Source organism: Ranitomeya variabilis, chromosome 1 (assembly GCF_051348905.1).
Source record: "Ranitomeya variabilis isolate aRanVar5 chromosome 1, aRanVar5.hap1, whole genome shotgun sequence".
NCBI lineage: Eukaryota > Metazoa > Chordata > Amphibia > Anura > Dendrobatidae > Ranitomeya > Ranitomeya variabilis.
In genome coordinates this window covers 1,165,334,475-1,165,357,137 of record NC_135232.1, presented here as the reverse complement: position 1 = coordinate 1,165,357,137, position 22,663 = coordinate 1,165,334,475, and the positions used below count along the sequence as shown (strand labels likewise).

The 22,663-nt window shown below is 45.1% G+C and overlaps 2 protein-coding genes across 5 annotated transcripts in view; one reads left to right on the top strand and one right to left on the bottom strand.

Moving 5' to 3' along the window:
- Positions 1–821, top strand: part of RTKN (rhotekin) — a 154,184-nt gene extending 153,363 nt beyond the window's left edge. For 2 of the 4 annotated variants that reach the window (XM_077280458.1, XM_077280455.1), the window contains one exon: positions 160–821. The gene's annotated coding sequence lies outside the window, so the exon portion shown is untranslated. Of the gene's footprint in view, positions 1–37 lie in introns of all 4 variants that reach the window. The other 2 variants (XM_077280456.1, XM_077280454.1) reach the window with 2 other exon arrangements.
- Positions 822–1,144: 323 nt separating this feature from the next.
- The window catches only part of LOC143793463 (uncharacterized), a 47,618-nt gene continuing 26,099 nt past the window's right edge, over positions 1,145–22,663 (bottom strand). Inside the window, exons 3-12 of the mRNA XM_077280453.1 lie at positions 15,377–15,489; positions 14,953–15,027; positions 14,645–14,779; positions 14,419–14,496; positions 13,363–13,514; positions 13,069–13,123; positions 9,391–9,465; positions 9,042–9,168; positions 3,361–8,779; positions 1,145–3,077 (exon numbers count right to left, since the gene is read on the bottom strand). Of these exons, the coding sequence (XP_077136568.1) occupies positions 3,402–8,779; positions 9,042–9,168; positions 9,391–9,465; positions 13,069–13,123; positions 13,363–13,514; positions 14,419–14,496; positions 14,645–14,779; positions 14,953–15,027; positions 15,377–15,489 (6,188 nt within the window). The 3' untranslated portion in view covers positions 1,145–3,077; positions 3,361–3,401. The remainder of the gene's footprint in view (positions 3,078–3,360; positions 8,780–9,041; positions 9,169–9,390; positions 9,466–13,068; positions 13,124–13,362; positions 13,515–14,418; positions 14,497–14,644; positions 14,780–14,952; positions 15,028–15,376; positions 15,490–22,663) is intronic.

Sequence of the window (22,663 nt, the reverse complement as noted above, 5' to 3'; positions counted from 1 at the left end):
AAGTTCCATACGATCTGCTACGACGTACGATTCTCAGCAGGATCCCTGATCGCTGCTGCGTGTCAGACACTGCGATATCGTAACGATATCGCTAGAACGTCACGAATCGTAACGTCGTAGTGATGGAAATTTCAATGTGTGACGGTACCCCTACTGCAGTGAGGGAGGCCTGAGGGCCAGAGCCGTCTCCTCCTACTGCAGTGAGGGAGGCATGAGGGCCAGAGCCGTCTCCTCCTACTGCAGTGAGGGAGGCATGAGGGCCAGAGCCGTCTCCTCCTACTGCAGTGGGGGAGGCCTGAGGGCCAGAGCCATCTCCTACTGCAGTGAGGGAGGCCTGAGGGCCAGAGCCGTCTCCTCCTACTGCAGTGGGGAAGGCCTGAGGGCCAGAGCCATCTCCTACTGCAGTGAGGGAGGCCTGAGGGCCAGAGCCGTCTCCTCCTACTGCAGTGAGGGAGGCATGAGGGCCAGAGCCGTCTCCTCCTACTGCAGTGAGGGAGGCCTGAGGGCCAGAGCCGTCTCCTCCTACTGCAGTGAGGGAGGCATGAGGGCCAGAGCCGTCTCCTCCTACTGCAGTGAGGGAGGCCTGAGGGCCAGAGCCGTCTCCTCCTACTGCAGCATTGACCGTGGTATGAGGCCTGTAATCGTCGTAGCCCATACTGAGCAATTTTGATGCTGCTTATGGGGGACTGTACCAGTCATGGTCTTGGTACAGGGTTCTTGGTGGGATTAAAGCTTTATCATGGAAACAGCCTAACCAAATATCTACTAACAGAGTATATCTACTAACAGAGTATTATATATCAATAAATGGTGACCGTGCAGCTCGTGAAGATTCTTTGTTTATGGCCACCACTGTAGATGTCGGCACTAGCAGCACAGTACCCCCTTGTATTGCTGCTGCTCTTCACTCACACCTTTCCACTATGAAGAATCGCTTCCTCTCTTCTCTTGGAAGCCTCAATGCTCTCAGGCTTCCTCGGTTTGTCCCTCATCATTTCTGGGGTCCTCCCCCAAAAACGCTTCATGGACTGAGCCACAGAACTGGTGGCAATGCTACTATCAGTCCCAAATGTGGATATGGTCGCGATCGAGGACATGGGGGTTCACACACGAATCATCCAAGAACACTGCAGTCAGCCGAGCATCAGAGTGATACCACACTGTGCATTTATTCATCTCTACTGGCAGATTATACAAGATTAGTGATAGGCTATATATATATGTGACATAGAACGTTTGGTCTCCAGAGAGTTTATCGCAGAAGCAGCTCCGCGAAACATCCACAAAGCTTAGTGTGAACCAGCCACACCATACATGTGACCATGGCATCCCCTCAGCCTATCACTGTGCCATCTCCTCATCCTGTGACCGTGCCATTCCCTTAGCCTATCACAGTGCCATCTCCTCAGCCTATAACTGTCCTCTCCTCATACTGTGACCGTGCCAAGTCCTCATCCTGTAATCGCGCAATCCCCTCAGCCTATAACTGCGTCATCTCATACTGACCATGCCATCCCCTCAGCCTATCATAGTGCCATCTCCTCACCCTGTGACCGTGTCATCCCCTCAGCCTATAACTGTGCCATCTCCTCATCCTTTGACCATACCATCCCCTCACCCTGTAATCATGCCATGCCCTCACCCTGTAATCATGCCATCCCCTCGTCCTATCACCGTGCCATCTCCTCATCCTGTGACCGTGGCAAGCCATCATCATGTGACTATGCCATCTGATTGTGACAGTGCAAGCTTATCATGTAACTGACCGTGCCAACCCATCGTGACTGTGCCATCCCCTCATCCTGTTATGTGCCATCTCATCAAAATGTGACAGTGATAGTACCACATACTTATCATGTGGTAGTGCCGTCTCTTCATTATGTGACAATGATGGTGTCAACCCCTTTATCATGTAACTTTGAGATGTGCCAGTCCCTCATAACGTGACAGTGATAGTGCCATGTTCTAATCATGTGATTCTGCCATCATAATGGCAACTCCATTATGCGACCATGTGATGGTGCCATTAACACGTGATAAAGAGACCTTACATATGAACGACGCGGGTACAAAGTAAGATGAACTGTTGATGGTAGAGGGTCCTGCTCTGGAGTGATGTGACATTAAGTCCTGAATTGTTGTACATACGTGTGCATTTGTGATAGGCGCAGCCCTCCAGAGCGTAAGACATGAGGGGCACGCATCATCATCGACTTAATGGGAGCAAATGATTAGAAATGTCTAAGACGTGAACATAAATTAGAAGACTGAGCATAAATTAGAGTCATCTTCTTGCTGTGTACTTAGTGACTGCAGGGGGTCTATGACTAAAGGTGTCTTCTTGGTTAATAGGTGATAAAAAACAAGAACTTTTCTTGATTGACGGATATCAATAACATCAAGTATCTTGATTGATTAGTTCCTAAAAACTGGAGCTATATTCTTGATTGATGAATGTCCATGTCTGGAACGGTCTTTTTAATTGATGGGTACTCAGTGACTAGAGGTGTCTACTAATTCATGAGGGCCCAATTAGTGAAGATGTTTTTTGTAGATCTTCTCTTGGTTAATGGATGTTAGCTAGAAATGTCCTGATTGATGGGTGTCTATTATTGGAAACACCATCTTTTTATGACAGTCATTAACTAGAGGCATATTCTTGACTGATGGGTCTGAAGGACTATAGATGTCTTCTTGGTAGATGAATCCAAAGAACTCTAGGTGTCATCTTGGTGGATGGATCCAAAGGACTGTAGGTGTCTTCTTGGTGAATGGGTGCTCAGTGACTGCAAGCTTGTTCTTGACTACTATGTGACAGTTGCTGAAGGTGTCTTCTGATTCATGCTGAGTGCCAAATTAGGATGTTTAGTAGGTTGATGGGTGTTCAGTGACTGGAAATGTCTTCATGGCTGGTGAAAGTTAAGCAGCTAGAGGTGTCGCGATAGGGGAGGTGATTCGGAGAAATTTTCATGTTAGTTACTTTAGGCATCTCCTTCATTGGTGATAACACCATGTCACAGACAAACAATACTTGGAGCTTATTCTTACACTGGACATTGTCACCTAAGTCACGAAATCTGTAATAAAAGATAATTCACCAGTCAGTACCATTCCACATAATCTGTCCCCATCCTACCATGATAATTTTCTAACTATAGGGCACTATCTGACTGGGTGTAGGAGAAATAGGAAAAAAGGAAGAAACTGAGGAAATGGATATTTATAAGAAACATGCACCTAACAGTACAGTGTCCTTAAGTTCATGTTTCCCGAAAACATTGACCCCAATGTCTTGTGTGAGTAGGACAAGGACACATAAGTCAAATGACCTCAGAAGCCCATGACAAGGTGGTTAATTACCTGTATTATTCTCCAAGTCCAGGTTAAGTGCTATCTGCAGATCAAAGCAAAGCTTCAGAAGAGTTACTGGTGAGCGGCTTGTGAAGAAGTTTGGATTCAGACGGTGGATCTTCATCTACAGTGATGTTATTGGAAGACAACACATCATGGATGGCTGTGACTTCCTCAATATTTATAACATGGCTTAAAGGCTTCACCTCAAGTTCACCAGGACTAATTGTTGGCACAGACTCAAGTGCAATCAAATTTCCATTAACTGGAGGGCTACCTGGGTGAGGGTCTTCTACCAGAACGACTTTCTCAGCATACACAATTTCAGATAAGGGAGATGAACTTCTTATAGGCGAAGTAGGTGAGCTTTCAGAGGGAAGGCAAGGAGGTAGAAACTGATTGTGGAGAACTTCTTCTATAAGAGTGATGGGTAGAGACTGTCCATCATTGGGTTTAGAAACCGAGCCTGATGTGTTGTTGAAAGGGCAGGTAGTCACTGTTGGCGATTCTGATAATGCTCCCTCACTTTTTAAAATATCAGGCAGAGATTCATCACTGGGAATGCAGAGTAATGGAGTGCAAATTTCATTAGTGTTAAATAGCTGGGCGTCAGGGATATTCCCAGTGGAAGGAGGTGAAGAAAGCAAAGAAGTCTCTATGAATGGAGAATCTTCCTGAACCTTATGTGGTAAAGGTTCAGGGGAACCATCAGTGGTGATGGGTGAAGACTCTTCTACAAATAAAAACTCAGTCACTGAAAGGCCCGTTTGGACATAGTCGGGTTGAGCCTCTGTTGGTGGTGCTGGGGGAGGCTTTTGTGGTGGAATGTCAGCTTCCACATTATTCAGTTGAAGATCCAAGAAACCATCAGTGGGGACAGATGAAGAATCATGTACTAGACTGTCATTTTCCTGAGATTCTGGTGAGTTCTTAGTAGAAGGAGCTGCAGCCATAAACTCCGGTGATTGAACATCTTTTCTGTTACTACTGGCATGTGAATCAGAGGAATGATCGGTGGTCAAGAGAGAAGATGGAGATGATCCTTCTAGCACTGGAATGTCTACTTGAATGATATGACACTCAGCTGAGCTTTCAGTAGAAAGAGGTAAAGTGTGCCCTAACACATTGTCAGGCTGGATATCATTCAGGTCCGCAGAACTTTCTGTGGGAATGTATGAAGCTAGAAGTATGACCTCTGTTTGCTGTATATCACTTTGTATATTATTGGATTGAGGTATGGAGGAGTCTTCATTGGGTAAAGATGAGAATTTAGGTAGGAGATCTGCTAAGTGAATATCACTTTGAATATCATTAGGTTGAGATTCGGTGGAACCCGCTGATGGGATGGATAAAGGTATATGTAAGACCTCTGCTTGCTGTCTATCAGTTTGCATAATTGTTTGCAATTCAGAGGAACCCTCAGGGTGTAAAGAGTAAGATAAAGGTAGCCGCTCTTCTATCTGTATGTCAGTTTGTATAATATTGAGCTGAGTTTCAAAAGAACCTTCAGTGGGCAGGGATGCAGATATAGGTAGGAGCTCTGCTTGCTGTATGTCATTTTGGATATCAATGGATTGAGAGTTGGAGTAGTCCTCAAAAGGTAGAGGTGAAGATTTGGGTAAGACTTCTTCTTGCTGTATGACAATTTGCTCTCTGTTGGGCCGAGATTCGGAGTAGTGCTCAGTTGGTAGGATTGAAGATCTGAGTAAGATTTCTGCTAGCTGTATGTCAGTTTGCATATCATTGCGTTGAAATTTGGAGTAGTCCTCAGTGGGTTGAGGTGAAGATCTGGGTAAGACTTCTGCTTGTTGTATGTCAGTTGACCCTCTATTGGGCTGAGATTCGTAGTAGTGTTCAGTGGGTAGAGGTGAAGAACCCGTTAGTGGATTGTCAGCTAGAACATCACTTGGATGAGACTCAGATGAGCTCGTGGATTGAATTGATAAAAGAGAAGACTCTGGAGATAGAGCGATAGGTTCAGATGCAAATAATAAAACAGGTGAGGACTCCAATAATTGAATATCTGCTTGGATAGTATTTAAGTGAGGATCTCTCGGACTCTTGGTAGAGGTACAAGTTGAGGATTCTGGCATACCATAAATCTGAGGTTCTGTTGAGCTCTTGGTGGGAGAGGATGGGGAACCGAGTGAAACCTCCACTAATGCAGTATCGGCTCTGACAATATTTAGTTGACATCCAGCAGAGCCTTCATTGGTAACAGGTGGTGATTCTGGTAAAGACTCAGTTTGTACATTATTTAGCTGAGGTCCAGGAGAGTCGGCTGTGGAACGCAATGGGGGGTCAGGTAAAGAATCAGCTTCAATATTATTTGACTGAGGTCCAGAAGATCTCTCAATAGGAAGGACTGAAGAAACAGGCAAAGGCTCTACTAATGGAATGTCTGCTTCGTCTTTATTTAGTTGAAGTTCAGGGTAAGCTCCGTTGGTAATAAATGGGAGTTCAGCTAAAGATTGAGATTGGATATTATTTGATTGAGGTTCTGCTAAGCTCCCAGGAAGAATGGATGAAGATACAGAAAGAGGTTCGATTAATGGCATATAGGCTTGGTTATTTAGTTGAGGTGCAGAGCAGACTGCAGTGGTAGTGGATGGGGGTTTACATGAAGGCTCAGCTTGGAAGTTAATTAATGGAGGTTTGGTTAAGCCCTCAGGAGTCAGAGGTAAAGATTCAGGTAAGGTTTCTATTAATGGAATATCAGCTTGGACATTTGGTCCAGTAGAGTCAGTGGAGGTGGTAATGGTTGATGGTTCTGCTAAAGACTCCACTTGACTATTACTTAATTGAGGTTCGGTTAAGTTCTCAGATGGAAAAGCTGAAGATACAGGTGGAGGCTCTAATATTGAGAGGTCAGGTCCAGAGTAGCCTTCATTGGAAAAGGATTGGGGTTCCAGTAAAGACTCATCTTGGATACTAAATAATGGAGGTTCAGATGAGCTTTCAGGATGAGAGGATGAAGATCCAAATAGAGGCTCTATTAACAGAATATCATCTTGGATACTTCTAAGGTCCTGTGGTCCTGGTTGTGGTCCTGAAGATCCCAGTGTGGGCTTTATTAATGGATTATCGGCTACAATATTATTTGATTGTGCGTCTGTTGAGCGCTCGTTGATAAAGGATGAAGACAGAGGCTCTACTAATGGAATACTATCCTGGATGTTAGTTACTTGAAATCCAGTAGATATAAGTAAAGGCTTTGATTGAAATTCAGCTGAAATATTAATGGGAATGGTTGAAGATGAAGATTGTGTTATGAGAATATCTGTTTGGATATTATTAGGGTCAGACTCGGCTGAGATTCCAATGTCACAAGAAAGAAATTCAGGAGGATATTCCAGCAATTGAGGATCACTATTTTGATTATAGAGCTGAGACTCACCAAGCAACAAAAATTCTGTTGGAGAGCCTATGGTTGGACTATCAACTTGGATATGACATGGTTGTAATTCAGATAAGGGCTGAAAAGCAATGGGTAGAGATACTGACAATGACTCTGGAAGTAGATCGCCACTAATGATATTATTGGGCTGACTCTCATCAGGAGACAACACTTTGGTTTGATTATTGCTGGATTCAGACTGTGGTAAGCCCTTGCTGGGAAGGCTGAAGGATGTGGAAGAAGACCATTGTAGAGGAATATCCGTGTTTAGTTCAGATTGTGTTGAGTTTCTGCTGGAAGATGTGGAAGAACATGGTAGAGGAATATCGGTGGTTGGTATAGATTGTGGTAAGCTCATACTGGGAAGGCTGGAAGATGTGGAGGAAGAACATTGTAGAGTAATATTCGTGCTCAGTTCAGATTGTGGGGAGCTCCTGCTGGGAAGGCTGGAGGACGTTAAAGAAGACAATGGTAGAGGAATATCAGTGCTTAGTTCAGATTGTGAGCTGCTATTGGGAAGGCTAGAAGATGTGGAGGAAGAACATGGTAGAGTAATATTGTTGCTCAGTTCAGTTTGTGGGGAGCTTCTGCTGGTAAGGCTGGAGGATATTGAAGACGACCACGGTAGAAGAATTTCGTGGCCTGGCTCAGATTGTGGTGAGCTTCTGCTGGGAAGGCTGGAGGCTGTAGAAGACCATGGTAAAGGATTATCAAGGCTTGCTTCAGACTGTGGTGAGTTCCTGCTGGGAAGGGTGGAGGAAGAATATGGTAAAGGAATATTGGGGTTTGGTTGATAGTCTGATGAGACTGTCACAGGAAGAACCATAGACTGAGTTAAAGATTCTGGAAGGTCAATGTGGTCATACGTGGGCTGAGGTGTAGAAGAATTACAGACAGGAAGGGAATCCAATAATGGCACAGGGACCACTAGTGGAGCTTCTGTTTGAGTCGGACCGGGCTGAGGTTTAGGTAGTCTTTCTGACAGGATGGAAGTAAAGACTGGTAAAGCCTCTGTGACATGTGGAACATGTGGCTGATACCCATGAACACTGTCAATAAGTGGGCGGGCAGATATTGGTAAGACTGAGGCTCTAGTAGATGAATAGGGAGTGTAAGGAATTGGAGCTAACAAAGACACCAGAGATGTCGATCCAATAGACATCTTGGGTTCATATGAGTCGGTGGACAGGGCGGTTTCATTAGTGAGAGAATTGACGTTTAAGGTCCTATCTTGAGAGATCAAAGCAGAAGACAAGACCTGTCCAGTTAGAGAGGGTGTCTTAACTTCTGCAGCAGATGGAGTAATTGATGGTATATCCTGAAGAACAGATGGAGGGATGGATACTGTTGTTTGTGTATTTAGTGGTGATGCAGATATTCTGGCCTCTGGGATCGGTGAGGGATAAGTGAATGCGATCTCCGTCACTGGTGAGGATACAGACACTGTGGCCTTTATTGCGGTCAGTCTTTCACCTGTGAAACTTGTTGGGGATTTTGCTGCTTTATTTGGGACTTCCTGCTGCTCAGGACGGGATGTTGCTGGAGAGTCCACTGGCACCAGTTCAGCTCGGTACAAACTGCCTAACCGGGCAGGAGCTTCCCCACTATGGCGTTCTTCATGGTGGGGTCTTTCCTGGACATTGGTGACCAGGGTGTCAGCGCTGTGCCCCGCTGGACTAATGGTTACATATTCAGCTCTGAAGGGTGCATCACTGGAGCTGGGTCTGGGAGAGGTGTGGGAGCTGTGAGGAGGTGGAGGACCTCCTATGATTTGTGTTGGGGTCACTCGAGAAGCAGTTATCGGAGGAGGGATAAATGACGGTAAGGAATCCACCTTTGGAGATGGGCCTGGCAGAGGAGACTTGGAGAAGATGAAGGCAGGGGAGCACGGCTGAGGGATGCTGGGGGAAATGGCCTGGAAGGAATCTCTTTTTTGGAAACCCTGGAAGAAGGTTGGACTCCTGCTCGTTGGTGTCAGGATGGATTCTGTCACACTGCGCTGATAACGGGGCGTCGTCCTGTGGAAGAACCCTGAAAGGAAAAAAATAAGCACGTCAAGACCTGCAAAGGCTACCGGCTCCGCACAGGAGGGCAACATACCCCTTTCCCACCATGGCCCTCTTTCTCCTTAAGTATCACTATAAAGGCCAATAACGGAGGGGACACAATGGTCACACTGCTCTTTGCTATGGCGAGCAGGGGTGTCGGTAGTCACATGAACCAGCATCATCTGCCTGTTCATTATGTGATATTATATGTGATATCATACATTTAGCGCCAGGGTGGTACTCACCTGAGGAGGCTTTCGATGGGGAGCTAGGTGTGGATGGAGGCGAGAAGGAGGTGGACACAGAACGGTCATGCTGACGGAAGAAATCCCGCGGGTGCAGTGATCGGCCAGACACCAGAGCAGCAGCTTCCTGTGGGAATATTATGGACAATACCATGGTTCCTGTTGACCCTGACTTAGATGGACTGAGATGGAGGGCGATGTGTGCAGTACACCTGTTATGGCACCATATAGTAACCGACATTAAACAGAGCGGGATGATCTTCTAATTCTGTATTAGGTGGGGTGATCGATGAGTATCTGAGGTCACCATATAGAGTGGGGAAAGGCTTAACTCTGTGGAGTCACTCACCGCGGCCATCTCAATGGATTGACTGCGCCTAAAGCGTCCCTTCAACTCTTCCTCGTATTCCTTCTGTTGCTGTGCCTGCAATATAAACCGACCTTCCAAGTTATTCCCAAAGTGGGAGGCAAAAGCAAAGGAAACAGTGCAAAAGGGGTGAGACAAAGATATGTAGAGAAGGAAAGAGCCCCTGAAGGAGGAGAGTGAGAATCCCTTATGGTGGGGAGGCATGGAGGAGACATGTACAGGAAGAAAGAGCCCCTGAAGGAGGAGAGCTAGAATCCCTTTTGGTGGGGAGGCATGGAGGAGACATGTGCATAAGAGGAAAGAGCCTCTGAAGGAAGAGAGTGAGAATCCCTTATGGTGGGGAGACATTGAGATGTGTACAGGAAGAAAGAGCCTCTGAAGGAGGAGAATGAGAATCCCTTATGGTGGGGAGGCATGGAGGAGACATGTACAGGAAGAAAGAGCCCCTGAAGGAGGAGAGTGAGAATCCCTTATGGTGGGGAGGCATGGAGGAGACATGTACAGGAAGAAAGAGCCCCTGAAGGAGGAGAGCTAGAATCCCTTTTGGTGGGGAGGCATGGAGGAGACATGTACAGGAAGAAAGAGCCCCTGAAGGAGGAGAGCTAGAATCCCTTTTGGTGGGGAGGCATGGAGGAGACATGTGCATAAGAGGAAAGAGCCTCTGAAAGAAGAGAGTGAGAATCCCTTATGGTGGGGAGGCATGGAGGAGATGTGTATAAGAGGAAAGAGCCCCTGAAGGAGGAGAATGAGAATCCCTTATGGTGGGGAGGCATGGAGGAGACGTGTATAATAGGAAAGAGCCCCTGAAGGAAGAGAGTGAGAATCCCTTATGGTGGGGAGGCATGGAGGGGACGTGTATAATAGGAAAGAGCCCCTGAAGGAAGAGAGTGAGAATCCCTTATGGTGGGGAGGCATGGAGGAGACATGTACAGGAAGAAAGAGCCCCTGAAGGAGGAGAGCTAGAATCCCTTATGGTGGGGAGGCATGGAGGAGACATGTACAGGAAGAAAGAGCCTCTGAAGGAGGAGAGTGAGAATCCCTTTTCGTGGGGAGGCATGGAGGAGACATGTGCATAAGAGGAAAGAGCCTCTGAAGGAGGAGAGTGAGAATCCCTTATGGTGGGGAGGCATGGAGGAGACATGTGTATAAGAGGAAAGAGCCCCTGAAGGAAGAGAGTGAGAATCCCTTATGGTGGGGAGACATTGTGATGTGTACAGGAAGAAAAAGCCTCTGAAGGAGGAGAGTGAGAATCCCTTATGGTGGGGAGGCATGGAGGAGACATGTACAGGAAGAAAGAGCCCCTGAAGGAGGAGAGCTAGAATCCCTTATGGTGGGGAGGCATGGAGGAGACATGTACAGGAAGAAAGAGCCCCTGAAGGAGGAGAGTGAGAATCCCTTTTGGTGGGGAGGCATGGAGGAGACATGTGCATAAGAGGAAAGAGCCCCTGAAGGAAGAGAGTGAGAATCCCTTATGGTGGGGAGGCATGGAGGAGACATGTACAGGAAGAAAGAGCCCCTGAAGGAGGAGAGTGAGAATCCCTTTTGGTGGGGAGGCATGGAGTAGACATGTGCATAAGAGGAAAGAGCCTCTGAAGGAGGAGAGTGAGAATCCCTTATGGTGGGGAGGCATGGAGGAGACGTGTATAATAGGAAAGAGCCCCTGAAGGAAGAGAGTGAGAATCCCTTATGGTGGGGAGACATTGAGATGTGTACAGGAAGAAAGAGCCTCTGAAGGAGGAGAGTGAGAATCCCTTATGGTGGGGAGGCATGGAGGAGATGTGTATAAGAGGAAAGAGCCCCTGAAGGAGGAGAATGAGAATCCCTTATGGTGGGGAGGCATGGAGGAGACATGTGTACAGGAAGAAAGAGCCTCTGAAGGAGGAGAGCGAGAATCCCTTATGGTGGGGAGGCATGGAGGAGACGTGTATAAGAGGAAAGAGCCCCTGTAGGAGGAGACTGAGAATCCCTTATGGTGGGGAGGCATGGAGGAGACATGTACAGGAAGAAAGAGCCTCTGAAGGAGGAGAGCGAGAATCCCTTATGGTGGGAAGACATGGAGATGTGTACAGGAAGAAAGAGCCTCTGAAGGAGGAGAGTGAGAATCCCTTATGGTGGGGAGACATGGAGATGTGTACAGGAAGAAAGAGCCTCTGAAGGAGGAGAGCGAGAATCCCTTATGGTGGGGAGGCATGGAGGAGACATGTACAGGAAGAAAGAGCCTCTGAAGGAGGAGAGTGAGAATCCGTTATGGTGGGGAGGCATGGAGAAGACATGTACAGGAAGAAAGAGCCTCTAAAGGAGGAGAGGGGGAATCCCTTATGGTGGGGAGGCATGGAGGAGACGTGTATAAGAGGAAAGAGCCCCTGAAGGAGGAGAGTGAGAATCCCTTATGGTGGGGAGGCATGGAGGAGACGTGTACTGGAAGAAAGAGCCCCTGAAGGAGGAGAGTGAGAATCCCTTATGGTGGGGAGGCATGGAGGAGACGTGTACAGGAAGAAAGCCCCTGAAGGAGGAGAGTGAGAATCCCTTATGGTGGGGAGGCATGGAGGAGACGTGTATAAGAGGAAAGAGCCCCTGAAGGAGGAGAGTGAGAATGCCTTATGGTGGGGAGGCATGGAGGAGACATGTGTATAAGAGGAAAGAGCCCCTGAAAGAGGAGAGCGAGTATCACTTATGGTGGGGAGGCATGGAGGATATGTGTGTAAGAGGAAAGAGCCCCTGAAAGAGGAGAAAGGGAAACCCCTTGGAATGGATGGGTCAGAGAGATGTCTACAGAAAGAAAGGGACCCTGAAGGAGGAGAGGAGAATGGAGAGGCTTAGAAATATGTGTAAAAGAGGAAAGTGCTTCTACAAGAAGAGTGAGAATCCCTGCAGGAGAGGTGAGGCAGAGAGATGGGAAGATGCAGTAAGAGCCCCTGCAGGGAAAGAGAGGAAAACCCCACAGGAGGAAAAAGCTGCTGAAGAAGGAGAGTGAGAATTCCTGCTGGAGGGGCGGCACAAAGGGAAATGTACAGGAGGAAAGAGCCCCTGAGAGAGGGAAAACCCCACAGGAGGGGTGGGACAGAGAAATGTGTACAGGAAGAAAGAGCTCCTGCAGGAAGAGAAAGGGAAGCTCTGCTGGAGGGACAGGACAGAGATATGAACAGGCAGTAAGAGCCCCTGCATGGGGAGAGAGGAAAGAGATGTTCACAGGAAGAAAGAGCTCCTGCAGGATGAGAAAGGAAAATCCTACAGAGGGGGCATGACCGGGAGACAGGAAAGCATGAAGAGACGTACACAGGCAGCAAGAGCCCCTGCAGGAACAAGGAAACACTGCCGGAGAGGTGGGACCAAGAGATGTCTGCAGATGGTAAAAAGCCCCTGCAGGAAGAAAGAGGAAAACCCTATAGATGGGAAGACTTGACAAAATCTGTACAATAGATAAGAGCCCCTGCTACAGAGATGGAAACTCCACAGGAGGGGCAGGACGGAGAGATGTTTACAGGAGGCAAGAGTCCATGCAGAAGGAGAGAGGGAAACCCTGCGATAAGGGTAGGACAGATAGATATGCACAAAAGGTAAGTGCCCCCTGCAGAACTAGAGCAGGGAACCCTTTAGGTAGATAGGCATAGTGATATCTGTCGAGGAGAGAGGGAATTGTCCCGTCTTGGATCCTCTCACCCAGCGTTCCTTCTCAAGCCTCCGGCGCTCAGCCTCCATCCTCGCCTGCTCCTTCCTGTACAGAAACGGGGCAACGCTGATCAATCCAGAAAGGCCACCATGACAATATTACATGTCATAAGGTTAGATAGCGTAAATATGGTATAATTAATGGTGACATTAGATACAGCATCTGATCCTGGGTAATACTGCAAGACGTGGTCAGGTTAGATACAGTAAATATACCATCATGCATGTACGGATTAGATGCAGTATCACAAGTGATACTGTATATAATCCTATCCCAGCAGTTACCTCTGCTCCTCCACCAGTTTCTCCTTCTCCTGGATACGACGATCTCGTTCCTCTTCTTCCAGTCTCTCTCTCTGGATGCGGTCTCGCTCCAGGTTAAGCCGCTCTTCTTGCAGCCTCATCCGCTCCATCTCCTTCCTCCGTTCCTCTTCTCTCTGCACAATAATCAGTGTCACCTTTATATAATAGGGTCGTAAAGGCACCCCATTAGTGGCATGGTACAAGTGTTCATCTTTTCTATAAACGTTGACACAAGGAGTCTAGTGCCTAAGGGTACCGTCACACAGTACCATTTTAATCGCTACGACGGCACGATTCGTGACGTCGCAGCGTCGTATGATTATCGCTCCAGCGTCGTAGACTGCGGTCACACGTTGCAATCACGGCGCTGGAGCGATGCCGAAGTCCCCGGGTAACCAGGGTAAACATCGGGTTACTAAGCGCAGGGCCTCGCTTAGTAACCCGATGTTTACCCTGGTTACCAGCGTAAACGTAAAAAAACCAAACAGTACATACTTACATTCCGGTGTCTGTCCCCGGCGTTCTGCTTCTCTGCACTGTGTAAGCAGCAGAGCCGGAAAGCAGAGCGGTGACGTCAGACGTCACCGCTGTGCTCGCTTTCTGGCTGGCCGGCGCTCACAGTGCAGAGAAGCTGAGACGCCGGAGGACAGACACCGGAATGTAAGTATGTGCTGTTTGGTTTTTTTACGTTTACGCTGGTAACCACGGTAAACATCGGGTTACTAAGCGCGGCCCTGCGCTTAGTTACCCGATGTTTACCCTGGTTACAAGCGAACGCATCGCTGGATCGCTGTCACACACAACGATCCAGCGATGTCAGCGGGAGATCAAGCGACGAAAGAAAGTTCCATACGATCTGCTACGACGTACGATTCTCAGCAGGATCCCTGATCGCTGCTGCGTGTCAGACACTGCGATATCGTATGGATATCGCTGGAACGTCACGAATCGTACCGTCGTAGCGATCAAAATGGTACTGTGTGACAGTACCCTTAGAGTCCTCCCAGGAGCGGCCCGATCCCATCCATGGACACTCACCTCTGACCTCTGCCAGAACGCCTCCCTCCTGCTGATCTTCATCTCCGCCGCCGGGTTCGTCTTCATGTAGTTTGTACCCTGAATACATCAATTTATCAGAAACTACTACATATAACATCCAGAGATGCCATCCCACCAGCCCAAGGATTCGCACCAGTCTAATAAGTCCTACCCGGCCCTTTAGTAATCCTTTTAGTCTGATTAGTTCAACCAAATTAGGACTTACCACCACCTCACGAGAGCCAGCGATCCGGGGTCTCTGGAAAGCCCTTGCAGGTGGTGGTACCCGGCTCAGAGCCTGTGCAACTTGCTCCTGAGTGACATCTTCAACCTTCTGGGCACCCAGTAGCACATTTGCCTCCTGAAGGAGCAGAAAGAAGAGACACGGGGTCAGCCAGGAGGGTAGGACCACCTCAGATTTAGGATAAAAATCACAACAAATCAATCGAGAAGTACACCAGACGTCAATGTGAACTAATCAGCCACCATAACTGGTCACTACCCTAAAACCCACCAAATACTGAAGTTCCTCACCTTGAAGAATCTGCGGATGGAGGGAAGATGCTGAGCAGTGACTTCTCTCCGGGACATGTCCACGTTATCCCCGACCTGCCAGGCACAGAAACCATAAGCATGCATGGGGGTGGAGATCCCCACTACCAGTGACCCCCACTGTGTCTCTACAACCACCAACCACAACATACATCCTGCCAATTCTATCCACAGGACCACCACTCTTACCCCAACTTCCATACATAGAGGTTGGGTCTTGGGCTCCTCATGATCCAGGCTATAGACCCACATGATATATGGCAATATTGGGGTACATGCAGTGGGACTAGTGTTTGAGGTACACAAGAAGCACACGGGCTACACAAGTTGTGATTGGTCACAGTTGGGTTTCACTACCTGTGGTTATTGGTCTATGTTCTGGAGCACACACGCATGGGGTACATACCCAGTGTATGAGGACGACCCTCTGCACCCCGGTATTCGGGTCATGGACTCGGCACAGCCCATACTGAACAAGGTTCTTACTGAATCTCCGGGTCAGTTCATCCAAACCTCCCACTGCAAAATAACAAGTATGTTACAGGGCGAGATCCGGACATGTAGCAAGTAAAGAGAAGGACAACCACCATAATACACACCACATACCTCATATACATCCATAATCTACATCACATACCTCCACAATACACACTCCATACATCACATACCGCCATAATACACAGCACATACATCACACACCTCCATAATACACAGCATACATCACACACCTCCATAATACACACTCCATACATCACACACCTCCATAATACACAGCATACATCACACACCTCCATAATACACAGCACATACATCACACCCCTCCATAATACACAGTATATACATCACACACCTCCATAATACACAGTATATACATCACACACCTCCATAATACACAGTATATACATCACACTCCTACATAATACACAGTATATACATCACACACCTCCATAATACACAGTACATACATCACACACCTCCATAATACACCCTCCATACATCACACACCTCCATAATACACAGTATATACATCACACCCCTCCATAATACACAGTACATACATCACACACCTCCATAATACACAGTATATACACCACACACCTCCATAACATACAGTACATACATCACACACCTCCATAATACACAGTACATACATCACATACCTCCATAATACACAGCACATACATCACACCCCTCCATAATACACAGTACATACATCACACACCTCCATAATACACAGTATATACATCACACACCTCCATAATACACAGTATATACATCACACTCCTACATAATACACAGTATATACATCACACTCCTACATAATACACAGTATATACATCACACTCCTCCATAATACACAGTACATACATCACACTCCTACATAATACACAGTATATACATCACACACCTCCATAATACACAGTACATACATCACACACCTCCATAATACACCCTCCATACATCACACACCTCCATAATACACAGTATATACATCACACCCCTCCATAATACACAGTACATACATCACACACCTCCATAATACACAGCATACATCACACACCTCCATAACATACAGTACATACATCACACACCTCCATAATACACAGTACATACATCACATACCTCCATAATACACAGTACATACATCACATACCTCCATAATACACAGTATATACACCACACACCTCCATAACATACAGTACATACATCACACACCTCCATAATACACAGTACATACATCACATACCTCCATAATACACAGCACATACATCACACCCCTCCATAATACACAGTATATACATCACACTCCTACATAATACACAGTATATACATCACACTCCTACATAATACACAGTATATACATCACACTCCTCCATAATACACAGTACATACATCACACTCCTACATAATACACAGTATATACATCACACCCCTCCATAATACACAGTACATACATCACACACCTCCATAATACACAGTACATACATCACATACCTCCATAATACACAGCATACATCACACACCTCCATAATACACACTCCATGCATCACACACCTCCATAATACACAGTACATACATCACATACCTCCATAATACACAGTATATACATCACACTCCTACATAATACACAGTATATACATCACACTCCTACATAATACACAGTATATACATCACACTCCTCCATAATACACAGTACATACATCACACACCTCCATAATACACAGCATACATCACACACCTCAATACACAGCACATACATCACACACCTCCATAATACACAGCACATACATCACACACCTCCATAATACACAGCATACATCACACACCTCCATAATACACACCACATACCTCATATACATCCATAATCTACATCACATACCTCCACAATACACACTCCATACATCACATACCTCCATAATACACAGCACATACATCACACTCCTACATAATACACAGTATATACATCACACACCTCCATAATACACAGTACATACATCACACACCTCCATAATACACAGCATATACATCACACACCTCCATAATACACAGTATATACATCACACACCTCCATAATACACAGCATACATCACACACTTCCATAATACACAGTACATACATCACACTCCTACATAATACACAGTATATACATCACACACCTCCATAATACACAGCATACATCACACACCTCCATAATACACAGCACATACATCACATACCTCCATAATACACACTCCATACATCACACACCTCCATAATACACCCTCCATACATCACACTCCTCCATAATACACACTCCATACATCACACACCTCCATAATACACAGCACATACATCACCCACACCTCCATAATACACAGCACATACCTCATATACCTCCATAATACACACCACATACCTCCATAATACACAGTACATACATCACCCACACCTCCATAATACACAGTATATACATCACACTCCTACATAATACACAGTATATACATCACACACCTCCATAATACACAGCATACATCACACACCTCCATAATACACAGTACATACATCACATACCTCCATAATACACAGTATATACATCACACACCTCCATAATACACAGTATATACATCACACACCTCCATAATACACAGCATATACATCACACCCCTCCATAATACACAGTACATACATCACACACCTCCATAATACACCCTCCATACATCACACACCTCCATAATACACCCTCCATACATCACACTCCTCCATAATACACACTCCATACATCACACACCTCCATAATACACAGCACATACATCACCCACACCTCCATAATACACAGCACATACCTCATATACCTCCATAATACACACCACATACCTCCATAATACACAGTACATACATCACCCACACCTCCATAATACACAGTATATACATCACACTCCTACATAATACACAGTATATACATCACACACCTCCATAATACACAGTACATACATCACACCCCTCCATAATACACACTCCATACATCACACCCCTCCATAATACACAGTACATACATCACACCCCTCCATAATACACACTCCATACATCACACACCTCCATAATACACAGCACATACATCACACACCTCCATAATACACCCTCCATACATCACACACCTCCATAATACACAGTATATACATCACACACCTCCATAATACACAGCACATACATCACACACCTCCATAATACACAGCACATACATCACACACCTCCATAATACACAGCATACATCACACACCTCCATAATACACAGTACATACATCACACCCCTCCATAACACACAGCACATACATCACACTCCTACATAATACACAGTATATACATCACACACCTCCATAATACACAGCATACATCACACACCTCCATAATACACACTCCATACATCACACTCCTACATAATACACAGTATATACATCACACACCTCCATAATACACAGCATACATCACACACCTCCATAATACACAGCACATACATCACACACCTCCATAATACACAGTACATACATCACACCCCTCCATAATACACCCTCCATACATCACACACCTCCATAATACACAGTACATACATCACACCCCTCCATAATACACTGTACATACATCACATACCTCCATAATACACAGCACATACATCACACACCTCCATAATACACAGTACATACATCACACACCTCCATAATACACCCTCCATACATCACACACCTCCATAATACACAGCACATACATCACATACCTCCATAATACACAGCACATACATCACACACCTCCATAATACACAGTACATACATCACACACCTCCATAATACACCCTCCATACATCACACACCTCCATAATACACAGCACATACATCACATACCTCCATAATACACAGTATATACATCACACCCCTCCATAATACACAGCACATACATCACACACCTCCATAATACACAGTATATACATCACACACCTCCATAATACACAGTATATACATCACACACCTCCATAATACACAGCACATACATCACATACCTCCATAATACACAGTATATACATCACACCCCTCCATAATACACACTCCATACATCACATACCTCCATAATACACAGTATATACATCACACACCTCCATAATACACAGTATATACATCACACACCTCCATAATACACAGCACATACATCACACACCTCCATAATACACCCTCCATACATCACACACCTCCATAATACACAGCACATACATCACATACCTCCATAATACACAGTATATACATCACACCCCTCCATAATACACAGCACATACATCACACACCTCCATAATACACAGTATATACATAACACACCTCCATAATACACAGTACATACATCACACTCCTCCATAATACACCCTCCATACATCACACACCTCCATAATACACAGTACATACATCACACACCTCCATAATACACAGTATATACATCACACTCCTACATAATACACCCTCCATACATCACACACCTCCATAATACACAGTACATACATCACACCCCTCCATAATACACAGTATATACATCACACACCTCCATAATACACAGTACATACATCACACACCTCCATAATACACAGTACATACATCACACACCTCCATAACATACAGTACACACATCACACACCTCCATAATACACAGTACATACATCACACACCTCCATAATACACAGTACATACATCACACACCTCCATAATACACAGTATATACATCACACTCCTACATAATACACAGTATATACATCACACACCTCCATAATACACAGTACATACATCACACCCCTCCATAATACACAGTATATACATCACACACCTCCATAATACACATCACATACATCACACACCTCCATAATACACACTCCATACATCACATACCTCCATAATACACAGTATATACATCACACACCTCCATAATACACACTCCATACATCACATACCTCCATAATACACAGTATATACATCACACCCCTCCATAATACACAGTATATACATCACACACCTCCATAATACACATCACATACATCACACACCTCCATAATACACACTCCATACATCACATACCTCCATAATACACAGTATATACATCACACCCCTCCATAATACACAGTATATACATCACACACCTCCATAATACACAGTATATACATCACACTCCTACATAATACACAGTATATACATCACACTCCTCCATAATACACATCACATACATCACACACCCCTCCATAATACACAGTATATACATCACACACCTCCATAATACACAGTATATACATCACACATCTCCATAATACACAGTACATACATCACACACCTCCACAATACACACTCCATACATCACATACCTCCATAATACACAGTACATACATCACACTCCTACATAATACACAGTACATACATCACACACCTCCATAATACACAGCACATACATCACACACCTCCATAATACACAGTATATACATCACACTCCTACATAATACACAGTATATACATCACACCCCTCCATAATACACAGTACATACATCACACCCCTCCATAATACACAGTACATACATCACACCCCTCCATAATACACACTCCATACATCACACACCCCTCCATAACACACAGCACATACATCACACCCCTCCATAATACACAGCACATACATCACACACCTCCATAATACACAGTATATACATAACACACCTCCATAATACACAGTATATACATCACACTCCTCCATAATACACAGTACATACATCACACACCTCCATAATACACAGTACATACATCACACCCCTCCATAATACACAGTACATACATCACACCCCTCCATAATACACTGTACATACATCACACTCCTCCATAATACACAGCACATACATCACACCCCTCCATAATACACAGTACACACATCACATACCTCCATAATACACCCTCCATACATCACACACCTCCATAATACACAGTACATACATCACACACCTCCATAATACACAGTATATACATCACACACCTCCATAATACACAGCACATACATCACACCCCTCCATAATACACAGTACATACATCACACACCTCCATAATACACAGTACATACATCACACACCTCCATAATACACAGCACATACATCACACCCCTCCATAATACACAGTACATACATCGCACACCTCCATAATACACCCTCCATACATCACACACCTCCATAATACACAGTACATACATCACACCCCTCCATAATACACAGTACATACATCACACTCCTCCATAATACACAGTATATACATCACACACCTCCATAATACACCCTCCATACATCACACACCTCCATAAAACACAGTACATACATCACACACCTCCATAATACACAGTATATACATCACATACCTCCATAAAACACAGTACATACATCACACACCTCCATAATACACAGTATATACATCACATACCTCCATAATACACAGTACATACATCACATACCTCCATAATACACAGTATATACATAACACACCTCCATAATACACCTCCATAATACACAGTATATACATCACACTCCTACATAATACACAGTATATACATCACACTCCTACATAATACACAGTATATACATCACACACCTCCATAATACACAGCACATACATCACACACCTCCATAATACACCCTCCATACATCACACACCTCCATAATACACAGTATATACATCACACACCTCCATAATACACACCACATACCTCATATACATCCATAATCTACATCACATACCTCCATAATACACCCTCCATACATCACACACCTCCATAATACACAGTACATACATCACACCCCTCCATAATACACAGTACATACATCACACCTCCATAATACACAGTATATACATCACACACCTCCATAATACACAGTACATACATCACACACCTCTATAATACACAGCACATACATCACACACCTCCATAATACACAGTATATACATAACACACCTCCATAATACACAGTATATACATCACACACCTCCATAATACACAGTATATACATCACACACCTCCATAATACACACTCCATACATCACATACCTCCATAATATACAGTATATACATCACACACCTCCATAATACACACTCCATACATCACACACCTCCATAATACACTGTACATACATCACACCCCTCCATAATACACAGTACATACATCACA